This window comes from Beta vulgaris, chromosome 5 (assembly GCF_026745355.1).
Source record: "Beta vulgaris subsp. vulgaris cultivar EL10 chromosome 5, EL10.2, whole genome shotgun sequence".
Taxonomy (NCBI): Eukaryota; Viridiplantae; Streptophyta; class Magnoliopsida; order Caryophyllales; family Amaranthaceae; genus Beta; species Beta vulgaris.
In genome coordinates, this window is record NC_079206.1 from 62,949,896 (window position 1) to 62,967,130 (window position 17,235).

The 17,235-nt window shown below is 36.0% G+C and overlaps 2 protein-coding genes and 1 long non-coding RNA gene across 4 annotated transcripts; 2 read left to right on the forward strand and 1 right to left on the reverse strand.

Moving 5' to 3' along the window:
- Window positions 1-2,426: 2,426 nt before the first annotated feature.
- Window positions 2,427-9,726, forward strand: LOC104894352 (hypothetical protein). The gene is made up of 7 exons (XM_010680568.4): window positions 2,427-2,851; window positions 6,641-7,812; window positions 7,904-8,027; window positions 8,111-8,362; window positions 8,450-8,599; window positions 8,691-9,326; window positions 9,413-9,726. Exons 1-7 carry the CDS (start codon window positions 2,828-2,830, stop codon window positions 9,512-9,514), a joined length of 2,460 nt encoding a protein of 819 aa, XP_010678870.1. The 5' UTR covers window positions 2,427-2,827; the 3' UTR covers window positions 9,515-9,726.
- Window positions 9,727-10,454: 728 nt separating this feature from the next.
- On the reverse strand, window positions 10,455-17,224 carry LOC104894353 (transcription factor-like protein DPB). Of its 2 annotated transcripts, none has more exons than XM_010680569.4 (10): window positions 17,016-17,224; window positions 15,216-15,440; window positions 14,855-14,934; window positions 14,674-14,717; window positions 12,880-12,951; window positions 12,635-12,781; window positions 12,478-12,546; window positions 12,251-12,349; window positions 11,495-11,565; window positions 10,455-11,154 (listed from the first exon to the last, which is right to left on the reverse strand). In XM_010680569.4, the coding sequence occupies exons 2-10, from the start codon at window positions 15,437-15,439 to the stop codon at window positions 10,791-10,793; spliced, it is 1,170 nt and encodes a 389-aa protein (XP_010678871.1). In that variant the 5' UTR covers window position 15,440; window positions 17,016-17,224; the 3' UTR covers window positions 10,455-10,790. The 2 variants fall into 2 exon arrangements, with proteins under 2 accessions (XP_010678871.1, XP_019105287.1); XM_019249742.3 differs by having other exon boundaries at window positions 15,216-15,443.
- On the forward strand, window positions 15,327-16,635 carry LOC125497390 (uncharacterized). The gene is made up of 3 exons (XR_007274078.2): window positions 15,327-15,467; window positions 16,175-16,272; window positions 16,401-16,635. It is a non-coding gene; the product is annotated as an uncharacterized LOC125497390 (long non-coding RNA).
- Window positions 17,225-17,235: the final 11 nt, after the last annotated feature.

The following is a 17,235-nucleotide window of genomic DNA, read 5'->3' on the forward strand; positions in this document are numbered from 1 at the left end:
CTTTAAGTGATCATATCTATCAAAGATGTTATGCTACAATGAGCACGAAGTTCAAAAAATAGAATCACTTCTAAAGATATTCATGCCAAAGAGGCAAAGAGAACAAACAGGTTTGAAGCCTCGAAGAACTAAATTCAGACTGGCGGAATTCTCAACTACACTCCACATTCATAGACAGACAATATGATCAAGTGTTCGCCCAGTGGTGATGGGACTGGCTTTGGTAGGACGGACTCGTGTTCGAATCCCCGCAACATCCTTGGGAGAGGAATAGAACCTAACCACCCCGAACTTGGCTTCGATCCGGATGTAGCCCGAAGGATGGACCGGATGCAAACACCAAAAAAAAAAAAATAGACAGACAATAATATTACGGTTGGACTTTTGAAGGAATGTGGCACCATTTGTTGAGTTACTTGTGATCCATTCCTTTCTATATGCCTTACTTATCTTTTTATAAAAGTCACTCCATCCAAGTGATGAGTCCCGAAATCAATCATTCTATGCATCAACAATTAAATACTACATCGGTTTCATATTATTTGCAACGATTTGACATTAAGTATGAGTAGAAAATGTCTAATCGTTGCAACTAATATGAAATGGAGGTAGTATTATGTCAGAATTCTTCAAATTAAATTAGAGTATCATATAAGATAATTAAGTCACGCTAAATTACACTTAGAAAAATAGGTTCTTTTAAAGGTGGTGTATGTATTAGTTGAAGAAAATCACTTCTCTTTATTCAAACGTCTTATTAAATCACTTACTTTCACTTTATAACAAGAAACTATAACTAAACTAAGTCGGATTCAAAGCCTAAAATGATATTAGAACCCAAAACATTACTTGCACTGAAACTTACCAGTGAAGGGCATCATTGAAACAATTCATAAACCACAAGTTATTTTGGAGAACTTAAAAATGAAGAGCAAAATGTAGATTTTCAATAAATACGGGTTTGCTCCATAAAAGGATCTATAGAAAAATAATTAGACTTGTTTTAGAGAGTTGTTATATCATTCTTATGTGATCAAAGGCTAGCTTAGGAAAGATATTGGCGAACTTAGCATGTGTTTGCAAGGCTACAAAACGAGTTGTTGAGGTACTTCTAATATATATTCCTAGCCTATATAATGTATATCTATCTATTATAATAATAGAAATGTGGATAACAAGATTTATGACTCTTTGAAAGGAGATCAATACAATAAAAATGGTTACAGATATTGCAAAAAAGGTTACATATATTGTCTACATAAAGACTCAAACCCATGAACTGAAGTTTAGAACGAAAGCAAACCAAGAAACAAAAATAATGAGACAATCAATACATGAATTTACGTGATTCATAAACAAGTCATTAGCTAATCCATATTTATAAATTAGCTAATGAAGACTTCCATGTTGGTTCATTCGAAGGGCTATAATCAACATCCTAACATTAGGTATGGATGAGACTTGAGACAAACTTAACGACAAATCTATTACACTCTAATTGCCTCTTCTAAAAAATAAAAGCGCTAGCATTTTGTTGATGTTGATAAAATGTTTTATAATGATCAAAATGGCTTATATAAAATGAATTATATCCTTCTTTTTCTTGTTACTAATTAACTTCTACACTCAATTAACAATACTTATTTATTTATTTTTATTCAAATGAGGCAAAGTCAAAGAAAACAAAAAAAAAAAAAACACCAAACACACCTACTGATGCACTAAGCGTGGAGTTGCAACTCCACGAGCATCATCCACTAAAATTCAATGAAGATCGAAAGGGGCTTCCTCCAAGACAATCAAGTCATTAACTTGCTCACACCTCAGTTAGCGAACCAGTCCGCAGTTCGATTACCTTCACGATAAACATGAATCACCTTAACAACACAATCATCTCTACGTAACAACGATAAACAATGACAAATACATATCTATTAATTACACTAATAATTCATCACTTGCCAAATAGGACACACAACAATATAACGCTTCATCATTACCATTCACTAGATTTCCCGAAAAATACACCTCTTTTCTCTCTTACAATACCTCATTATTCTATCAATGAGTTACTTAGGACATGTTATCCCCAGCTTATTTTCAGTTCAGCTTTGGACAATACTTTTACACTCACATGTCACTATTCATTTTAGTTCATTTCAGCTGTTTTATGCTGAAAAAAATAGGCTCTTACTCATCATATTTATACAATGTCAACAAAAATAAACACTCCCATACATAGAAGAAACAAAAATTTAATCCAATCACAATCAATTGGTAATTGAAATGGACAACTACACTCTAGAAACACATGAATCTTTCACACAAGTGAATTGACCAATTTACCCTCCTATTATCTTTCCTTAGCCAAGTAGCTTTTCTATTTCTCTTACTTTTGCAACAAGAAACATTTAAACATCCACTTAATTCTCCAACTACTAGCCTACTACTCCTATAAAAACTCCACAAACGCTAAAATGAGATAAACACAAGAAGAGGAGGAATCTCAACAGACTGGAGAGAGAAAAAGAAACATCGCGGCTTACCGGTACGCGCGTCAATAATATACGTTTCACCAAAATTCAGATTCTCAATTCCACCCCTCTCAAAAAAAAAAAAAAACAAAGAGTATATATCAGTTTAAATTCTCAAAAATATATTTTAGGTTTAGTTTCTATAAATCCCTAAAAAATCTCTGTTAAAAACAAACTTTTGGAAATTTCGTCTTTTCCGATTTAGGGTTAGAATTTCTTGCGGCTTACTGGAACGCTTTTCTTTTGATTTTGTTCGACTGATTCTTCGCTTTCTGATTTCGAGCTCACTGATCATGGCTTCTTCCGTTGTGATTAAGGTTTGGACTTTGATCATTTTTCACTTTTTAATTTAATTTTGTTAATTTTTTTGTTAATTCGTTTAATTATCTCTGTTGATTTGTGAGGTGTCTCTTGATTTATTTGATGATTGATATTTTTGGTTTTTTTGTGTGTATAATTCAGTGCGAAATTGTGTTATGAAGTGAAATTTCTATAATCCGAGATTGTAACAACTATAACAATATGTTTCCATTTTTTGTTTCATTTTCTTGTTAATTTATTAAAGATCCCAATTTTCTGTGATTTTGTAGTTTATTTGTCAATTGTTGGTCTAGATTTTGTGTTACTCTTTGGATTGGCTCATTGGTGTATTCAAATCAATTTTGTCGATCAGTGGTTGATTTTGATGGTTTGATTATGGATAGTAATCGTCTGTAGCTCTATTGTCGTTGAGGGTTATTTCTGATTTTGTTGTTAATTGGAGTATTAAATTCTTTGATTAAATGCTAAGCTACTCATGATGATTTTTTGTTGTCACACATTATCATCGTATGGGATTGTGGGTTCTGTTGTGAATTTGTGGGAAAATGTTTGAGTAACCCTTAGGGTTGCCAACCTTCTTAGACACATTGGAATATATATTGATACGTATGTAATAAATGAGAAGAGAAGTGATATAAAAATAATGTTTAAATGTATTTCTAACCAATGAAGATTCAATAATAAGAGGGTTGACTAGGGGTGTTAACGAGCCGAGCCGAGACCGAACAGGGCCAGGCTCGAGATCGTGAGGGTCCGAGCTCGGCTCGAGCTCGAAGCTCGTCGAGCTCGAAAATCCGGGCTCGGCTCGAGCTCGAGAAAAGAAAAATTCGGCTCGGCTCGAGGCTCGAGGCTCGGCTCGAAAAAGCTCGAGAATGTTTCTGCTACATTTCAGCACGAAATGCATCGAATATCTAGTTTTTTCCAACGAACGAAATGCATACTTCAAACTTCGAATTCAGATTAGATAGAAAAACTTAGAATTCATCATACTATGGCACGTAAATTCAGATTAAATCGAAAAAAACAAAAAAAATTAACGAAAACAAGTGGAACACTACCTGTCATCCTGCTCGCCGGCGAAGAAGATGTTGCTCGCCGCTGCAGACTGCTTCTCACCACCAAGAAAACCGACGCACGCTGGTCGTCGTCGAAGTTTCGTCGTCGGGTCTGGTACTCGAGATTGGGGTTTAGGGTTTTTCGAAAACCATTGAAGAAGAACGGTTGAAATCTGAATGTTGGCGTTTAACTTTCCAGTATTATTTCTTTTTGGTGTTTCAATGGTTTGTTTTGTTTTACATTTTATTTGGGCTGAGAAAAAAGCCCTTAGTTTGTATTTTTTTAATTGGGCTAAAACTTTTAAATTGGTATATATTTTTAAAGTGGACTTGAAATTGAAATTCAAGTTGGGTTAAAAATTAATGTACAAAAATTTTACTTTAAAATTTTTCGAACATGTTTGCGAGCTTTCGAGCCGAACTCTACTAGGCTCAGGCTTGGCTCGTTAAGGTCACGAGCCGATCTCGAACTCAAGCCGAGCCTTCTCGAGCCGAGATTTGACCGAGCTTTGACCGAGCCGAGCTCGAACAGTTTGCGAGCCACCCTGGCTCATTAACACCCCTAGGGTTGACAACTCTTAGGAAAACTCAATCAATCATCTCCGAATTTGTGTGGACATTTTGGATATTTAATACTCCTTCCATCCCAAAATATAGTTCCCATTTCATTTTGCACAGTCTCCAAGACGTACCTTTGACCTACGATATCTTCTATTTCTTATTTGTAAAAAATATAAAAAGTTGATATTACGAATTTATGCACTGAGACGAATCTAACAAGACCCCTCATAAATATGTTTTTTTTTATACATTAGTAAGAATATTTGGTCAAAGTTTTTAAAATTTGACTCCCAAAATAGAAATGGGAACTATATTTTGGGACGGAGGGAGTAGTTCCTCTGGTTCTTTTGAATTGTAACACTGACTTTTGCATTGTTGTTGGATTTGTTTCAATAACTATTTTTATAATATCAACTTTTTATAGTTTTTACAAATACATAATTAGAGATATTAATGGTCAAAGTTGTGCATTGACAAGCGTAAAAGTCAAACTGTTGCACTTATTTAGAAATCGAGGTTAGTATTAAGTTTTTCTGGTTAGTTTGCGAAGTGAATGAGTTCCATTGGTTTTTAACCTAGATTTCAATGTTGTTGCCATTATTAAAAGTCAAGTTTCATTCCTTTGCAAGAGTATTCATAATTTTTCATACATAAAGTTATTTATAATTGTCCATACACCAATCCAAGTTAGGGCCTTAAGGGGCATTCCATTTCAACATAGTAAGTCAAAGAACTAAACTGTTGAGTTAAGTTATTAGAATCACCGGGTCAGAACAGATGGACAATCCACAGATATCCTTTGCAATCTCCATCCATCCCTTTTCTGAAAATAAAGAAATAGAATAAGATAAAATTGTATAAAGTTGTTTTATGAGCCAAACTTGTTTGTGTGTCATATGATTTAGTTTCTTATAAATTGGGGTGTTGAGCTTGTCGATTTTGCTGGCTGCTGCAGTATCATGTTTATGCCCTGTTTTCTGTAGTCTAGTAGACCAATGGTTGTCTACACTCTATAATTAAGGTGCTTATTGGTTGGGGGGGGGGGGGGACTGTTTGATTAGACATCTTGCATAATTTACATCAATAACTCCAAGCACTAATGGCGTCTCTTTTACTTTCTTTTACTTTGACTTCTATTTATGGCTTATTCTTGACCTTGATTTATCATTGATGACCAAAAAAGTTAGCATTTTATACAGTTAGATAATACATCATACAGGTACTTAACATAGTACAAGTAACAAATTTCTAGACCAAAATTTCTTAGAACTACATTTGTAATCTTTCTTCGTTTGTCTTGTTAGTTGATTGTGCAAGTAATGCATTTTGCTTGCTACATTCCAGTGTCCGCGTTATAATCAAATTAGCCAAGCTGGCAATTATAGTGACTTCCACCTTCTTGATTTGATATTGGTTTTTACCACCCTTTCCCCTTGGAGGGATGACAATAGGTGGGGTGGCAGGGTCCTCCGATCTATACCCTGTCTTTATTGAAGTTTACCCGTACCATACTCAGAGCCATAGGATGTTAAATTACTTGGACCAGTACCCACAGGATCTAGTGGGTCTAAGCCATAAGGTAGGATGTGGTCCGAAATGGCTCCGAAGGTAGTAATTTGCCATTTTATAATCTCATACTCTCTGTATGTGTTAACGTGCAACAAAACTATCACAATGAGTAATGACACATGAACATTACAATCTATATTTTTATAATTGATTACATCTAAATTTTAAGTAATTTAGTACACAACAAAAATATAAAAATAGCTTGGTGAGACTAGATTGTGAGGGTGAGAGTATGAGAGAATAGACTAGATATTGGGTGAGTTCACTTTGTTTGTGTTAGTATTAGTGCTTTGAGTTTGGAACTTGTGATATTGGATTTGTCCAATGAGCTTAATTGGATCTATCGGTGGGGGATGGGGACCCCTACCCTATAGCACCAAGACGGCAAGACCCATACCCTACCTGGACCCGTAGGGTCTAACATATTAGACCCATACGCTCAAACCAACGCAGGGTCCTAGCAGGTTAAGGTAGGGTCTAGAACTCATTGTCATCCCTACCTGTCGGGTCATCCAGAGTTGCAATTGATTGTCTAGCTCTTGACTTTATAATTGTACTGCATCATCTCTTAATATTTTCTTTCTTTGTTTTCTAATTCAGGTGAAACATGAGAATACTCTCAGGCGTTTCAACGTTCTGGTTAATGAAGATCAGCGCTTAGATCTTAACATGGAAGGTTTGAGGGTGAAGATTTACTCTCTTTTCAACTTGCCATCAACTGCAAATTTCAGCCTGACATATAGAGATGAAGATGATGACTTGGTTACCCTTGTTGATGATGAAGATCTATATGATGTGGTGAGGCAGGGACTGAATCCAGTTAGGATCACTGTTGACCTGAAAACTGAGAAGACTGATCAAACTTATACCACATCTAGTGCAAGTTCAACGCCTAGAGGATCTTCTTCGCAAATTCCTCACCAAAATGTCAATCCAAATGTTGCCGAAGTCTTGAAATCTGTGCCGGAGCCTATGCGTCATGCTCTTTCAAAGATTTCTGCTGAATTGACATCAAAAGCTGCATCTACTTCTCCTATACTTGCTGATCTCTTGGATGGATTTTCGAAAATGGGGCAATCATACTTGAATGCATCTCCTTCTGATTGTGGTCCTGTTAATGCCAGTAGTAATGCAGAAGGCTGTGATGACCGCAAACAAAACACACCAAATGGGAAGGGTGATGCTTCTATTGGTGAAGAGGTGAAGCATAGTAATGTTCAAAAATCTAGCTCTGTGCAGCAGTCTCTTAAAAGCAGTCAAGCTACAAGAGAAGCTGAACCCATTAAATCTTCCTCATTTCCCTTTTGTCCCCAGAAGGGCCAGAATGGAAACGCAGAACCTTCTTCTCACAAATTTTTGACTTCTGAAAGTACAAAGAAAAACACGGAGGTCATTGAAAATTCTGTTGGAAAATCTAGTGCTTATGGGAGTACAATTAAATGTTCCAGAGGCAGCTTCAAGAAACGTGTCTCTTCTGAGAAGGAAACAAGTAAATCCAACCTCGGTGACAATAGGAGATTTTATCTCGATGGAAGCTCTTCCAATCCATATTTTGGCTCGAATTCTATAGGCGAGTGTCCTTTTTCAGGGTTGGTTGTACCAAATGGTCGTAAGATCCTGCGTCAACATGCGAACTTATTGGACCACATCCCTCCTGTTCTGCCAATTAATGATAGCTTCAGTAACGGTATGGGTTCCATCTTCCACAAAGGAGTCCGCTGTGATGGCTGTGGGGTTCTTCCAATCACGGGACCACGGTTCAAGTCTAGAGTGTAAGAATGATTTAATGGTTCTAGGTTCCTGACATACAGTGTCGTTCTCATTTTATTCAATTCAATTGATTGTCATGCATTCTTTTTGCAGAAAGCATGATTATGATTTGTGCAGCATCTGCTTTGAACGAATGGGAAATTATGTAGATTACAGTAGAATTGATATCCCTTTGCCTTACAGGCATCCACCAGTCTTCAAGAGTTTCTATGATCCCGTACGTACATCACCACTACCTAATTTGTATTTCCCTTTTTATTTTATGGAGCAGAAATCTTATGTTTAAAGTCTGTTTTGAAGATTGTACGCGTCCCTCCTGTGCAAGTCCCGTCGACAATGAGGCGACCAGATGGAAAACTTCTTCGCTCCAGACTAGACAGTCGCTTCATCATGGATGTCAATGTTTTGGATGGAACAATGATGGCCCCATTGACACGTTTTACCAAAATATGGCGAATCCGTAACACTGGCACACTTCCATGGCATCGTGGATTACGACTTCTCTGGATTGGGGGAGATCGGTTTAGTGCTTCTGATTCAGTTGATATTGAGGTATGCATATACTAATCCTTGTTCTGTTAATGCTTGTGCTTGCTAGGGGATTTTTGACCTTTCCTTTTTATTTTTGGTGAACTTCAGATACCCATCGATGGTGTGAATGTTGGTAAAGAAATCGATATAGCTGTTGACTTCATCGCGCCAGAGTTGCCTGGCCGATACATTTCCTATTGGAGAATGGCAGAGCCACCTGGACATAAGTTTGGACAACGCGTGTGGGTTCTAATACAGGTATGCTTTTGTGACCTTAGTTGATAATTTCTTATTTAGAATGACATTATTATGACTAATGTAATATGTAATCTGTCGTTTATTCCATCAGGTTGATGCTTCTATGGACTTGACATGTGAAAATTCCCCTGTGTTGGATTTGAATCTCCCTCTTGACACTACTGAAGCTTTGGGTACCCAGGTTCTAGACGTTAATGAACCTGAGCTGAATATTGTAAAAGGGGATCTTGGATCTCTATCAATGGCTGAGCAGAGACTTCTTGAGATAGAAGATTTAAATTTTCCTATAAATAATGACTTGCTGGTTGCTAGTGATGTGTTGTCCCCCACTTCTGCTGCAGCTTCATCATCAGCTGCTCCTGCTATTAGTGCTAACGATGGTGTATTTCCTGAGGCATCCCCTGTCCCGAATCCTGATGCTGCTGCTATTCTTGAGCAGGAATCACCATCTGCTCCTCCAGCAACTTTATACCCTGTCATTGATATGTCTAATGGATCTTCTGCTACGCCTTCTATTACCAAGAATGACGAGAACAACCTCGAGCAAGATTACGATAGAAATGACGTAGAAGACACCCTGCTGAAGGAATTGGAGGAGATGGGATTTAAGCAAGTCGACTTGAACATAGAGGTTCTTCGAACAAATGAGTATGACCTGGAACGGTCTGTGGATGAACTCTGTGGTGTTGCTGAATGGGATCCAATTCTTGAAGAGCTGAAGGAGATGGTAAGTTGGGGAAATAATTTATTAGGGCTCTCGAGTTTGGAACTGGATAAAAGTTGAATTTATTTTCTCTTTGATTTTGGCTGCAGGGTTTTGAAGACAAAGAGACAAATAAGAAGCTGTTGGCCAAGAACAATGGAAGTATAACGCGTGTGGTCATGGATTTGATTGCTGGGGAGAAATCTCAGTAGAAAGCGTTTTAACTTGTGATACAATTTATATATACCTATTAATCGTTGTGTGTGTGAACTTCTGTTATGGTTTTTGGTTTGTCTAAGGCTGTTATTTGGTCTTCTAGGATTTTATGGATTCTATGATCTACTGGGATTCTATGGGTTGTGAATTTGTGTTATGTGTGTAAGAAGTAATAATTATAGGTTTATATGCATGATGCCTTTATGAATTTCTGTTTTGTCAACTATATATATAGGGAGACCCTCACGTTCAAAAAGAACCTCGTTTACTGCCTGTTGTTTTTATAGGATGAACCGATAATTTGTGTATTGCAACAGCACTCAAACAAACACTGCAAGTAAGTACATGTAGTATGGTTTACCTTTTTTTAAATTACGTCGTCTTATCATTTTTGGAGTTTATAGTTTTAAAAAAATTATTGTTATTTGTTTCCTTAAATGTTGCAACTAAAGATTTTTTTTTCAAATTTAAATTTAAAGGGTATATATTCTTTTATCTTAAGCGTATATGTTCATTGACTATAGGTTCTTTACATTATAATCTATGTTCTTTTATAAATATAAATTTACATGTTTTTTAATTTTAAGTCGTGTATTATTTTCTAAAGTAGAAAAGTCGTTGAAAAAAATTTGTGTTTTTTTATATAAATGGTATGTCCTTTATTGTGCACCCTAATGTATAATCCATGTGATGAGTCGACACCAAAACACACATTGTGAAACTATTTTTTTTCCAAAATATTAATTCAGACAAATTAATTATCGTGCATCCTTAAAAAATTGAAACAATAGTTTTCACGCGCCGAATAAAAAAAATCTTAAAATTTTATCATGTGAATTTGAGACGTTGCCTTTCCTCGATGATCGGAAATGGATAATAGGCTGGTTTGCTTCAACTTAGTTTTGTACAAGAATAAATCGATCCACACATGTGAAATGGAATTCAGAAAATGTCCTGAAGAAATATCATCTCCATCCAGTAATAATTTAAAAGCAACATATCTTCTGAATTCTTCCATGTTTAACACACCTAAACTTTCACTACACAGGAAAGAGAAGACGGAATATTTCACAAGAAGAATTACCCAAACTAAATATTATATCCTATGAATCTGCAGTAAAGAAGACTAGCTTAGTTTGGCGTCACTCCTAAACAATACCTCCCTCTAGCTGAAACCGCCATATTGAGAGTGTGATGGCATACTGCCACATTTAGTAAACACTTATACACAGAGATAAGAAGGTAAGATGGAGGAAGTTCAACAGCTCTGACTTATCGGTCATGCTGCACACGGGCTTTAAGTATTCCAGGAAGGGGAGGAGATGTTGGGGTATTTGATGATGTATTTGGCCGTGAGGGTGGCAATGACATTTGAGGTTGGTAGGTGTTTGATGGTGATGGGGATGTACAAGTTTTTGGTTGAAATGGTTTTGGCGACGATGGTGGCTGAGATAATTGGTTATGGTAAGGTTTTGGTGATGATGGCTGGGAGAATTGAGGGTCATATGCACTAGTCATACTAGGACCTTCACCTGCATTAGGCGGAGTATTGCAAGTCCGGCCATCAAATGGAGGCTTGTCGCTAAATTTCATTTGCTTCAAAACGTAGTTGTCATCATGAAGTTCAAAAGGGGTACTGTACAGAAGAAACAATAGTCAAAACATTGCAAAACAGCCAAAAAGATTTCAAACTTACTATAGATATATCTAAATGTGATATAGGAGCGTGGTGGGCCTTTCATCAAGTGAAATTTTAAAATGGCACAACAGACTCATGTTATAAATTATTACTGTAAATATCTTAAATTTAGATATCTGTCCATTAAAAAGAAGATTTAGCAGGAACAGAACTATTGACTCCACAACATCCTTTGCGACTTCTGACCAAAGCCACCAAGGATCCATCTTTTTTCTTTCTGTATGACCATAGAAAGTAACATACAACAGCAAAAAGAAATTCAAAATGTTCTACTCACCTATTGAAATCAAAATGCACAAGCTGCATATCTTCTGATATTTCCACTTCAACAGTAGCATTTGGTCTGGTCTGTAAGTTAAACCATGCAAAATCAATAGAAATGATACACTGCTAGTTTCGGGCTATTACGAAAGACTTTCTTATATCTTCTTATGAAGAACATTAAAAAAAAGAGAGAGAGAACAGTGTTCCACTACAATTTAATATGATGGTTAGCTAACTATAAGTCACTCTAGCATGTGCACATAGACATATGTAACAAGCTGAGCGTAGCCAACTTTTAAGCTGCTCAGCTCCAAGCCTCCATTTACTTTAGACTGTCCTGAGGACACTAGCACCATAAGATAGGCTCCTTTCAATTTAGCTTCAAATACACATAATTGGTAACGGAAGTTGGTAAATTAATTCCTCCTACCAAGCCCCACCATCACCCCCAACCTTAAAATACAAAGAGGCAGGGAGACATTTTTAGCTTGTGGAACAGGGACTTCTAGCTACAAGCTCTAATAATCTCTTAACCATCTAATCATGTGGCAAAAAAACAAAGCAGCAACTAATTCCCACAAGAGTTCCATATTGTTAATTTGCAAACCTATATATCAACTAATCCTTAAGTATTTTCTTTCGTATTTCACCATTTAGAATAGCAATTAGCCAAACTGATGCACAAAGATATTCAAGTTATGAAAACGGAAAGAAAACAGAAGTGAAAGAAAAAAAAGGCAAGATGTGCCATTCAGAAACATGGTAATACCTGAACCAGAATAAAAGGTAAAGCCACACCACCAGTAGGAGCATTCCCATGGCCATACAACTGTTGGTTACGCTGTATAAGGTTTTGATATCCTACGAACTTCAAGAATGCAAAAGAATTAGTGAAAAAACTGTAAGGGAATGAAGATAAGGTCCAAACTCGGCAAATCATATTCACATCACAGTAGCCAAAAAGCAATCAATGGAGCATTATATAAAAGAGATTACCTGTTCCTCAAGTTCTCGCAAGTATGCAGCTTTCTTTTCTATCCTATTTCTCAAACCTACCCGTTCTATCTGCAATTGTTAAAAAGAGTCAACTTCTATATATTACACAAAATATGCAGTCAAAAGAAAGACATAATAACAATAGACAAATTCACACCTTTAACTCCTCTATATCGTTCAAGCTTGTTCGAGGCAGACCTCTCCATTGAATTTCCTTTTTATCCTTAGAAATTATATCCATAGCCATTAGAACATTCAACGCATCATACACTCTTCGACGAATGTTTTTCTCATCATATCCTTGCTGAAACAAAGGGACAGATAAACTTTATTCTCTCCCGAACTTCCAAGCTTACAAGAGTAACATTTTCATATAGTTTGATAAATGGAAAACATGCATACCTGGTCATTAGCCCCAAGAGCATTACTTGCATCTCTTGCATCTGCATATTCAGCAACTAGCTCATCTGCTACCTGGAAGTTGTTCCAAATATTAGATCTCAAAGCAGGAGCATGTGACAAATGAGTAGCAAAAGTAACTCAGCAGAAAGAATGCACAACCTCGGGAGCTGCTAGTAGCAACTTGCAACTACTCAAAAACAAACATCAGACAAGATAAAAGATAAAAAACAATCATCATAGAGCTGGTAATTCTGAAGTGCAACGCATATAATGTGCTTGCTTACAATTCCCAAAAAAAAATATTATAGCAGGCCAGCAGTAAAACAAGATCTTCGTCGCATACATGGATTTTTTTGTTCTCTGTCTCTTCTCCTTTTCATTTCTAGCTCAACCTGTCTAGGCTACTTAGGCGCCTTTAGGAATCTTTAGCATCATGATAGTCAATGTAAAAAGATGGTTAAACAAATTATTACCGATTTTTTCAGCCTATTACACCCAAAAGTGAGATAAACCCATACGAAATTATACTTGTGTTAAGAGGTGGTTCACTAAACTAAGGCATAGTAACTCTTTTCATCTTAACAATTGATTCGTGAAAAATAAGCTAAGATAAGTTTCAAAACAGAGCTACTAAGCTACAACAAGGTTAAATTCAAATTCCCATAAGTTCCAATAAGTTCGGCTAGGTGACTTTAAGTTCAGGTGGAAAGAACAAAGCCTTGAGCTATTTCTGATAACACTAGTTAAAAAGAAGCAAAAATAATAAACCATAAGGCATCACTTTCAGTTTCTAGTTTTTGGTTTTATGAATATATAAGTCATATGATATAAGGGGTATAATAAACTTAAAATTAGTCATGCTTATACCAAATATGTCAATTTTGAAAACTGACAACAGAAAACTGAAAAAATACTTTGTTTGATTTTCATATTTTTTTCTTTTTTGGTTTTTAAAAAATTGAAAGCTGGAAAGAAAAAAGGACAATGAACAAGCCCTTAGTTGATATTAGAAAAGCCCTAGCTGGAAGTAACAATTAGATAACTTTTTGAGTAGTTAATAAAAGAATATGATGGAAAAGAGGGAAAAATAAAAATTTCACTGGTTTTGAGAAGCTACATCATGTAGCATCAATTTGCTCACCTTATATTTTACGTAAGCTACTTGCCAAACAACTCTACTTATTAAAGTACCTTAGATATTTTAGCTCCTGTTACAAGATATCAAATAGCCTTAAAGTACAATGGGAGTTTTGAACACTACAAACTCCCTACAGCGCCACAGTGTCTTCATTTCTTCAACAAGTTAATCTACACAGGACCACTACCAGCTTCCTTATGGTCACAATTTACTGCAGGAATTGGCATGTGCCGATCTAATATTTTTACATTTCACCAAAGCCTACAAAAGGTACTTCTTCATGAACATTCTCCCTATGTCCTCAAACAATTGTCCTATTTGACTTTCACAGTCTCCAATGCACTACTTTGACCATTAATGTCTTAATTTATACTTTAGCAAAAATTGTCAAACATTGATATAATGAAATTATACATTAAGATGAATATAGTAAAAGCAAAGTTATAACATTTTGACATTTATATTAGTGAGAATTTATGGTCAAAGATTTATAAGTTTGACCCAAAATGTCAAACAAGACATTTAACTAGGACGGAGAACCTACACCATTTCCAAAAGCAAGAAGAGAAACTATTATAATAATCATAAGTTGATATATAAACGTCAAAAGATATTAAAAATTCCAAAGATGCGTGACATCCAGCAAAAAAGCTGACCTCATTGTATGTTGTCCTTCCTTTGCTCTCCACCTTCTCACAGACTAGTAAGTTAAACAAGAAATAAGTAACATAAGCGGCCAATAGGAAGAACATTACAAGCCAGGGACACAGAGTTGTACAAAACACACACAGGTGTACATTATTTTATAGGCGATCGTCAAGGAGATAAGTTGTTTACCTTTCATACTAAACTGTCGAAGTCCACGACCACTTTTATCAGTTCCAGTTGCACGTTGACCTCTTTTTTTCTTCTTGCTCCTATTTAGACGTCAAAAATATTTTAAATATACAAAGGATTGAAAAGCATTTCATAGAAACACACACAGCATAATAGCAACACAAAAGGAGACAGAAACCACACCAAGGCATGCAAAACTTAGAAAACATACCATTCATATTTGTGGAGCAACAGCTTCATGACAAAGGAATACACACTTAAGATGATTTAATATAAATTTATAGAGCAGAAGTACAAGAAGGAACAACTAAAGCTTCACAAGAACCATGTATCAACTTAAGATGGAAGATACAGTACTTACACAACAGCACCCTGAGAGGCAGAATCATCACCATGGATCTCAAGATGGCTTAGTCTAAGAACAGTGCTGTCACGAGCTGGTGTTGCCATACCAGCTTCGCGGCTAGATGGTGAGCCCACACTCCCACTAGTTGATACTGACTGTGCTGAGGCAGCAGTGCCCCATGACCGGGTAGTTCCTTTGGGGTTCCTCTCTCCATCTTCCTGAGAATTTCCAGTTACCATGCTGCTGTTTGTGCAAAGCAAGAATTAGGTAATTTAATGTGGCTAAATATTTTTTTTTCATGTACTAAATACAGATGTCCAATGGCTAATAAGTCATTGCTCAAATGTTCTTCAAACATAATGATTAGATAGTAACCTACTTTGCATCATACTTTATCTCTTTATCTAACAAGTTTACAAGCATAAAACATCAGCTAGAGATGCTGCTAAAGTTTCAAAAAGAATATTAATGTCACACCTGACTAGCTGACAGATTGGCTGCACAAGAGTTAACTCTGGCCAATGCTATAAATTCTAAATGAAAATTTTGACTTGAATATCTTCACTTAAATCCTCTCGTAATGAAGCATGTTCATTTCCTATTCGATAATAGTAGCAAAAGTTACTATAATAGATGTTGTTCGATTTGAATCAACATATATTTCCACAGATGAAGTATATGACAATCAAACGAAAGAAGTACACTCGTAAACCATGAGCCTTCATATTTAAAATGATCTATGAAACCATATTTAAAAAGAGGACACCAATCCTATTTCAATTGCTTGAGTTCAAGAGGACACCAATGCAGAGAGTAAGCAGACTCGTTGCCTCTCATAGAAGAGGAAGAAGTGCCTCAATGTTTCATTAACACGAACATAATTGTCCAACATCAGATTGGTCCGTTTTGTTTGACTTAAGTGCATCACTCATTGTTTCAAATAAATGGTGAATCTAAGTATTGGCACGTTGCAGATTGCAGAGGTCTCGTGGTGATAGTCACTACTGCAATGATCGTCAACAGGAGTAGGAGCACACCAACAAGCCATGGCGAGCGAGTGTTTTGAATTTGGGTATGACAAAGACAAATGATTAAATAAGCATCCCACTAAAAATGATTAATATTAAAAACCATATAACCCCAACCTGTATCATTGATTTGGAGGATAATCTAATATATTTTTCTTTTCTCATGATCAAGGTGAAGAAGTTCAACATCATAAACCAATTCGTCCTCCTTCAATGGTAACTACTCGCACTTCAATCTTCAAACCACCTAATCTCATATCATTTTCTCGAGTGTGGCCGAATTACATAATGTGGATGAACCGAACAAACTATAATTAGGAGTCCCACTATCTAGTGATTAAGAACATGAAGTCCCTTGAAATTTCATCTTCTTAACACAAATCACAAATAATAGGTGTATCATTCTTCATTTCCTACTTAATTCAGAATAAAAATAAACAATAAAACCAATCACATAATCATCACAAAACCGAAAATTACAATCAAAACACAACTAATTACATAAAAATCCCAATACCCAATTCATCACAAAAATCCACCAATACGATCATTAATTACTCCCATATTATTAATTCAACAATTAAACCAAGCCCTAATTTCATACTTACATCCCCAATTTTCAATAATCAACAATCAAACAAAACAACCCCATAAGGCCATAATATAACTGAATTACAATCAACTAAGACCTAAACTAATAATTAAACAATATAACAACTAACTAAAAACATATCAATATTCTCAAAAAATGAACTTTTTTTTATATAAAAAGAAGAAAAAAAACTACCTGGGTATTTGCGACGAGTGGGTAAAACTTGGTGGTGTTGAGTGCCACCTGCGTCAACGTTACGGCGGTAAGAGTTGCAGATCTGAAGAAGTAAGCAGTGAGACCAAAAGTTGAGAGACGAAAGAGGGAGAAAAAGTGGGAGTTTTACTGTGATTTTTTCCCCCTAAATTCGCAAGGATAGAGAGACAAGTAGGAAACTAGGAGTAGTAAGTTTTTTTTG

Bases quoted from the DNA above. Each gene is read 5' to 3' on its own strand.
- LOC104894352 (XM_010680568.4), top strand. From the start codon at position 2,828: ATGGCTTCTTCCGTTGTGATTAAG. The intron at 8,363-8,449 runs GTATGCATATAC...GGTGAACTTCAG, and splicing joins CTGATTCAGTTGATATTGAG to ATACCCATCGATGGTGTGAA. The intron at 8,600-8,690 runs GTATGCTTTTGT...TTATTCCATCAG, and splicing joins GCGTGTGGGTTCTAATACAG to GTTGATGCTTCTATGGACTT.
- LOC104894353 (XM_010680569.4), bottom strand. From the start codon at position 15,439: ATGGTAACTGGAAATTCTCAGGAAGATGGAGAGAGGAACCCCAAAGGA. The intron at 12,547-12,634 runs GTGTGAATTTGT...TAACAATTGCAG, and splicing joins ACGATATAGAGGAGTTAAAG to ATAGAACGGGTAGGTTTGAG. The intron at 12,350-12,477 runs GTAATCTCTTTT...GCATTCTTGAAG, and splicing joins TGCGAGAACTTGAGGAACAG to TTCGTAGGATATCAAAACCT.